Source organism: Halyomorpha halys, unplaced genomic scaffold (assembly GCF_000696795.3).
Source record: "Halyomorpha halys isolate HHAL.00 unplaced genomic scaffold, Hhal_1.1 Scaffold867.1, whole genome shotgun sequence".
NCBI lineage: Eukaryota > Metazoa > Arthropoda > Insecta > Hemiptera > Pentatomidae > Halyomorpha > Halyomorpha halys.
Window position 1 is genome coordinate 30,568 of NW_027114571.1, and position 8,205 is coordinate 38,772.

The window sequence follows — 8,205 nt, forward strand, 5'->3', positions numbered from 1 at the left end:
GAGCATATTACAATATATATATAAAACTTTTCCCTGTACTGGCATCTAATTCCCTGGACTTTTGTAAGCACTCCTTATTTGGTACTTATCCTCCTTGATATGCCAAACAGGTGGTCTATCAGATCATGGGTCACATTTATGTTCCATCATTTAAAATCTATGGTATTTTGGATTGAAAAGCATTATTCATTTTTTTTTAACAAAAAATAAAATAAAAATAAGTTACAGTTATAAACTTGCCAAATAAAGGTTTTTGTTTAAAATAAGAAAGTTTATGGACAAATATATAATTTTTGAATTTGGATTATTTTTAGAAAATAATTAAGAATGTTTTTTAGGTCCTGAGCACTCTGAACCTTCTCCTTATTTTACTAGAGTATTGGTCAGTTTATTAAATCTGTTTAGAAGAGACAGGCAGGCTTTGGAAGATAGAGGATCTTTTATTATAAGGTATATTTATTTATATTACTCTATGGTCACACTGGACTTTAAGTATGATTAACTACATCTTTAGAAAGCATATATATATTAAGAAGGCTGGATATCACAGACCGTACCTTCTATGCCTGCTAGGTATTTACTATAGGGATAACCTTTTTAAAGTTGTCGTTTTTGTACTAGATGGTGGTAGCATGAAAGTTTATCTATAAAATTCAACTTCAAATCTTAATGGTACTGTATTTTATCTTTAAAAATCTTATATCTACCAATGGGTAAGTTCAGTGATATGATATAATTCTAGAATACTAGAAATATGTCAATCTTTTAATCAGTGCTGGCACAAATTTCATAGTAAGTAGTTAGATGAATGTGACAAAGTAATATATATATATAAAAGAAAGAAATACTTATTTTAATTCAATGAAAATTAAAAACAAACTTCTTTGTTATATTTTTCATGAAAACTTTTCACTTAAGATAGTTGATAACTAAATATTTTACTTCTATTGTACCATTTTTTTTATATTGTTATAGACAACTATGTGTTCTTCTCAATGCAGAAGAAATTTATAAAAGTATAGCTAAGATACTGAAGACTGAAACAGACTTAAAGTTTGCTCGTGTTATGGTTGATACATTAAATACGATACTGCTAACATCATCTGAACTATTAAACCTTCGAAATCGACTAAAAACTGAGGTAATTTTTTTTCTTTTTTGCTCTGAGTTATATCTTTTCACGATCTTGATATCTCTCTTTTTTTTTTTTTTTTTTTTTGTATTTTATGTCCAAATTATACAGGGTTTCCCACTATTCATGTTCACCCTTTCTATCCTTCAATTTTTGGAATTTTTATTTTATGTTTACTGGTTCATAACAGCGTTATGTGGTCTATTTTTAATTTTCAATTAAATCAAATTTAGAATTCAATATCTCACATGGATTCATTCATCATAATCGTGGCATTTATTTCTTGATGAGTTACCATTATGGCAGCTATTTTAGCCTCCTTGTTAAGTAGAGGAAACTGAAATTATGATGTTGGATTGAGAAATTGAATTCTGAAACAATTTTATCCTTTAGATTTGTTCCATTTTCTGTACCATTTATATACAAATCGTTAATTGATTCAGGTTTTTGGTGATTTAGGACATGTTTGATCAAAAACAGGTCTAATGTCAATTTGTTTTGGAATTTAATTTGCTATCAGAATACTAAAAAAAAAAAAAAAAAAAAAAAAAATATCCTACTCCGTTGGAAATTCTATAGTTAAGTATGCTGGGAAAGATCTGGAAAAGGCCAGAAAATATACAATACCTTCAAAAGATAGAGCACATGCTACTGTTATAATTCAATGCAAATTGATTGAAAATTTCAAAAAATGTAGAGGTTAGGTGGTAGGAACATGTATAGTGGGACACTGTTGTTTTCGAGCCTCCGACTAGTAAACGGGAAACCTGAAACTCAGATTCAGATTCCAAAAAATATATAGAATCGTTGAGAAAAAAATAAACTCCTTAGTCTAATCAAACTAGGACAAAAAAGGACAATTAGGGAAAAGTTTTGTTTTCGTAATTTTTGCGCCCCTAAGTGGTTTGGGTTGCTGAACATGAATCCGGAGTTTGCTGGCAGATATTTTTCCTGTAACCTTTTTTTTTTTTTTTGAAAAACTCACAATTTTAGCATTTTTAAAACTTTTTCTTAAGTTATCTATTTCAGCTTAGTTGACTGTCAAGGAAAATTTTATTGACAAAATATAAAAAATTTTGTTTACTTAAATTTTTAAAGAAAGATTTTTCAAAAATAGATAGTTTATTTTGTATTCTATTTCCAAACTCAATTGTAATAAAATCTTTATTTTTCAGGGAAGTGAATTACTCTTCAAAACACTTTATGAAACATGGTGTCATAATCCTGTTGCAACAATTGCACTTTGTCTTTTAACACAAAACTATGCTCATGTAGCTAATTTAATTACAACATTGTATCCTTTTGATATTATTTTCAATTGGCTTGTAGTATAAAATATTATTAATTTTCCTAGTAATCTGAAATATCTTGAAATTTAAAAAGGTGATGATTTTAGACTAATATCATTTCTGATAATTTCTATACCATTATCTTTTATTGCTTCTTTGTCACCATATTGAATACTGCTGAATATTTCCTTCTTGAAATTGTGCTCACTTGCTTTTTCATTGTCTTCATATTTGTTTCTCTCTTAAATATTTTTTTTTAATATATCTCCTACTCTTCATGCACTGTAAATTGTTGTTCGTACATATCCAATCCACAAAAGCAAATCCCCTTTCCTTTGTTTGTTGGTATGATAGAAAATTGATTGTAAGGATTAATCAATGATATTTTCTGTCCAATCTTGATATTTAATATATAAGGAATCAAAAAGTTATTAAATTATTAAATATTCTAGAATATTGGATGTCCCAATTAAATAATACAAAATAAGGAATGAAGACCGAAAAAATGCATAGCTAAGTTTTTCTTTATTAAGAAAACATAATAATCACAACTCATAAGCATGTGATAGGATAATAACATTCTCTTTTCTGCTTCCTTGCTTTCCTCAATATAATTGGTTAAAATGTCTTTTCCTTAGCTAACTTATAAACGTGACCTTAAATGTACCTGTGAAGGTAATGAGCCAGAAAGTTGTTCACAATTTTTTCACATGCCACAGACAAGGTTCAGATTTGTATTACTCATTGAACTACTCTATAATTTGAGTTCGCTTCCGGGTTGACATGTTTTGTATAGTATCATATCAAATCTCAAAATAAGAAAAAAAAACAAAAACAAATTATAGACAAAAAAAGTTTAAATCTGAAGTGCAGACAAATACACTACAAGGCTTCTATATCTTCTGCTTTGTTAATGATGACAGCAGGTTGGCCATCCTTACAGCTACAATTTTTTCTTATTTCTTAAATTATTGTTTTTGGATTTATAATTTTCCTACAGTCTCGTCTTGCTTTTTGGTTTGTTTCCTCCATAGTCTTTGATCTCTTAGAATTTTCAAAAATTAAATCTCCCTATGTATTTATTGAAATTTTTTTTTTGTAGAAAAAAGTTGGTATAGTATATGAGAAAACGATAGAGGGGGTCCTTTGTGGCAATGCTGCTGTAGTGGAGGCAGTCTTTGTCTCAGCTAATGCCTACTACCTTAATTCCAGGCCTCTGCTTATGATTGTATTGAAACGTTCTGCTTTTTATTTTATTAAAATAACAATTTTATTCCATCAGAAAAACAACTTATCACAACAGGGATGGTCTCTTAACTATAATGAACACTGAATGAGAGAATAATATTAAAAATGATAGTAACAAGCAGGACAGCTCAGATAAACAGTGTGTAGTTTGATATCCAGAACCAGACTGAAATTTTAATATATATTCTCTAGTCTTTTATATTCTGTAGTCCACTGTTTAATTATAAAAAAATTGTGTATAAACCAATGTTAAAAATTACTTTTAACTGCTTATAATTTACTTTCATCAAAATATTATTTATACATATACTCTAATTTTTCACTATATCATTATATCATTTCTTCATTACAATCAAAATTATTTTGTTAAACTTATCCTATATAGGAATGATTATATACATCCTAATGGCAAATAGAAGTATATGCAAAAATAATAGTTTGGTTAAGGTAAATAATGCATTATTGATATATAATACAATATTTTATTGAGTTGTGTGAATTATTGATGTTAGCAAAGGTATTTAACTTCTTATAATAATTGTTACTAAAATTCCTCACTCACCTTACCAGGTTTTTTTTATGCTCTTTAATGTTCTTTGAGCAGCCATTGGTGATGGCATTCTATTAGCAGTGGTTTGTGGTCTAGCAAGGGGGTTTAAAGATGGTTGGGCGGTAATTTATGAAGGGAAGGTTAAGTTTGGAAATCACAGAACTAATTAAATAATGGTCACAAACCCCTTTTCAAGAGTTAAAGTGTGTTGTAGGTACTGCAGTCATATTGGAGTTACTACTTGATAGTTCTTTTTTATATATTTATTAATTAACATAAATAATGTATTGTAACATTAATTGATAATATAGTTTGATCACTGATTTTTCACAATCTTCATGTTGTTTTCATACATATGATACCTTAATCGTTTTAGATCTAATTATGAGGTGAATGTTGAATTTTTAGCTGAGGTTGATCGTTTAGTTCAACTTTTGGAATCTCCAATATTTATATGTAGGTATCTTTTTATTAAGTTATGTAATATGTATACAAGGTGATATTTAATATTAAAAGGGAAAAATATATGTTAGCTAAAATTAATCAATTTGCCTTCACTTCTATAACTATATATATATGTATGTATATATGTAATATAAAATTTATATTGCACATATGCACACTTGCAGTTTTAGCAATAATTAATTCTTATACCATTCATTCTCAATCCTTTGATTTTGAGAAAGTCATTCTGCTAGAATGGTGACATTGAGATGCCAGTTAGTCTTCTGGGACAGAATCCTTTTCAAGCCTCTCAAAGCTCATTAAGCATATTAATTTATGTTTCTTTTATCAACTGTGAAATTATAATTTACTACATCTTTATGTTTTTAGATTTGCGATTGCAGCTGTTACAGACTCCTGAAAATTACTATTTAATTAGAGCTATGTATGGCTTGTTGATGCTACTACCACAATCTGAAGCTTTTCATGTGCTGCGGCATAGATTAGACTGTATTCCAAGACATATAAATTGTATTCAAAGGTAATAAGCATTAATTTTCATTTTAATTTCAAGAAGCATAATGTTAGTATGAATGAGGGCATTTGATATGGTGGACCACATATAACACACCTTGGTGTGTACATCTTCATTTGTCTCCATTCTAGTCTGTTCTTACTTTGGTTTATTTACATTTTTGTCTTTGTATTTTGATTTGTGTGAAGTTAATATTCAGTTGGGTTTGAGTGTCCATATGTTTTATTAATTTTTGATTTATCTATTAAGCTGGAATATTGTCCAAAATTGTTTCCTTTGTCTTAGTGTGGCTGACTGCAATATTATATCCTGTGAATATGAATTTTATTTTTTTTAAGGAAGATGGTCGAGGTGCAGTCAAAAAGGAACTCAAAAACGGCCTCTGAATTTCATTGAGTGTGGTTCTATTGTGGGGTTTGTGCTAATTTTATTTTTCACAATTAATGCAATCAGGTGATGAATTAAGTGATTCACCTGGTTTATCCCAAAAGCTTCAACACTTTTCTGATAATAAAACAGATATGGACCAATGCAAAGATGAATCTACTTCAAAGAAAAAAAATCTTAAAGCTACCATCCCACCACAATCCTTATCAACTGTCAAAAAATTAAGAAAATACACCTCTAAAAGTAAGAAATATCTTTAATTAGATTGACTTTTCATCTGATATACATACAACAGCAACATCAAGTACTAGCAGTAACAATAACCCAAAGGTTAAATCCAATTTTATAAAAATACCACCCATATTGCTACACAATGCCACTTATTATAAACATCTATTAACTTAAATGGATTATGTATCTAATTATGTACAATTCAATTCACCGATAACAACACAAAAAGCATGCTATCGACCATAGATCATTATAGAACAATGACCAAATATTTTGAAGAAAAAAAATAATATATTACCATTTATTTTCCACTGATAAAAACAAATATTTGAATGTAGTTATTTGGAAGGATATTTATTTTATTTATTTTGAGCCAGTTTTCCTGTATTAATATACATTATCTTGATGTTTAATGGTGGGAACTGCTGATACGAACTAAGGTATTATAAACTAATTGTACATATAGAATCATCTATTTATTTCATCATTTATCAGGACTTCACAGCAGATAAACTTTTTTTTTCTTTTTAAAATGTAACTTAAGGAAATTAGCTAGATTATATAAGGCCGTCAAGGTATTTGTTGGGTCTATGTACCAATTTAAGAGGTGAGATGCACTTGCCTAAGAAGGCTTCATAAAATAGGAATTCAATAAGATAAGGTAGTTTGACAGGAGGATCTTAAATTGACCCTTGACAATTTTTAAGGGTGTTCAGTTTTTTTGATTCATGGAAATGAAAATAAAATAATAATTTTATTCTGGTACATAAACATCTTTAAATCTGAAGTATATTACTGAAGTTTGTATGTATTCAACCTGAAAGCAAAAATTTGTTCTTTCTATTATATTTTATTTTTATTTTCAGGTCTGATGTTACATTTGAGGATGGTAACAAATTCAAAAGTATGAATTTTAATGAGTTGTTGGAACATTTTCAACAAATTCAAGATAATCATGCTCATCAAAGACTTTCTGAAAGAAGTGATGCTCTATTTAAAACCAATGTTAAAATGTTGAACCCTTAGGAAAGTTATTATGTCTTCGAAGTTACCATTTGGACTTAAAACATTTTTTTTATGATGTCTAACTGTGATAAAGTTTACAATTGTTTACAGTTTGCTGATAGTATTTTATTATATTTATACTGTTACAGGTATAACCAAATGCTAAGGTTAAACTTGTATAGTATTAATATTGTATTTTTTGTTTTTGAAAGTACAAAGATTTATTTATTGTAAGATATGTGAAAGTATTGAAATTTTTTTCTCCCAGAAAACATATAAAGTTTATTTTATTAAAAAAGTATTCATGTGTAGAATGTACATTCACAATGATTGATTTTATATGTTTTTATTTCATATTCCAAATGTAAATAAAATAAAGACTTTTTAATTAAGAGTTGAAAAATGCTATAATATTTAATATTTTATATATTTACACTTATAGTTACTGATATAACTGCTAACATTTTTTTGTTTTCCTGTTAATATATTTTATTTTATTTTGTATAGATATTAGTGGTCAAAAACCAAACCTGAAATATCTTAAGTGTTACTGATTTGTATTGAAACACGTTTTTTAAAATAAAAAAAAAAAAAAAAAAAAGAAGAAGTATTGACTATAATCAGAGATTTTTGAGGCACTATGAATCCAAGCCATGATAGAAATTAAAGCATAGTTCGCAACTAATTTAAGGATCTACAGAAGCATATTGGATACTTAATGTGATATGGCATATATGTCATGTGCAAACCAAATGTTAATTACTGGTGACAACATGTTGGTGTCCTACATTGCAACACTTTTTTCAATATCTCTTGAACAGTGAAGTTATGTTAAAGCCCAATTTTGGCATTTTGAGTTTAATTTTCTTTTCCAGCCACAGATTTTTTTTTTTTAAAAAGGCCAGTTACAGGGGCAGCTGCCCCCCCCCCCCAAGTGTAAAAATTATTAATTTAATAAAAAAAATTTTGTTGAAAGAAATATTAATTGTAATACTTAATAAAGCGCTACCATAGTTATATATAATTTTCTTAAAATTTTGATTTTATTCGCCTTTTCTGTGCTGAAATGTTACAACCTGATTGACTATGACTTCCCCCCTCCTCATAGTTTTTATTTTGGATATGTCCTTGCACAGATTTATAGTTTTTCTGCATAATGTTTACTTTTTTCTTCTGTTTAAATTCTGTTTTGTAACTAAGTGTAATTATGTATCTTTAATGATTACTAGTCACTGTGGAAAACATTCTCTTTCTATATTAAAGCATGTAATAAGTGAGTTAAGGCTTATAAAAAAGATCGTATAATCAACATATGTACATGGGCGTAGGCAGAATTTCACCAAGGGAGAGCTGATCTTAGCCCATTACAGACACACACACATTT

At 28.2% G+C, this 8,205-nt stretch overlaps 1 protein-coding gene across 2 annotated transcripts in view; it reads left to right on the forward strand.

Annotated features, from left to right (window-relative positions):
* The window catches only part of LOC106686746 (protein VAC14 homolog), a 34,801-nt gene extending 26,964 nt beyond the window's left edge, over positions 1–7,837 (forward strand). The window contains exons 10-15 of one of the 2 annotated variants that reach the window (XM_014430224.2): positions 339–450; positions 976–1,141; positions 2,308–2,426; positions 4,596–4,675; positions 5,054–5,204; positions 6,683–7,837. In XM_014430224.2, the coding sequence (XP_014285710.1) occupies positions 339–450; positions 976–1,141; positions 2,308–2,426; positions 4,596–4,675; positions 5,054–5,204; positions 6,683–6,842 (788 nt within the window). In that variant the 3' untranslated portion in view covers positions 6,843–7,837. Of the gene's footprint in view, positions 1–338; positions 451–975; positions 1,142–2,307; positions 2,427–4,595; positions 4,676–5,053; positions 5,205–5,536; positions 6,593–6,682 lie in introns of those variants that run through there. The other variant, XM_014430226.3, reaches the window with a different exon arrangement.
* The last annotated feature ends 368 nt before the right edge of the window (positions 7,838–8,205 follow it).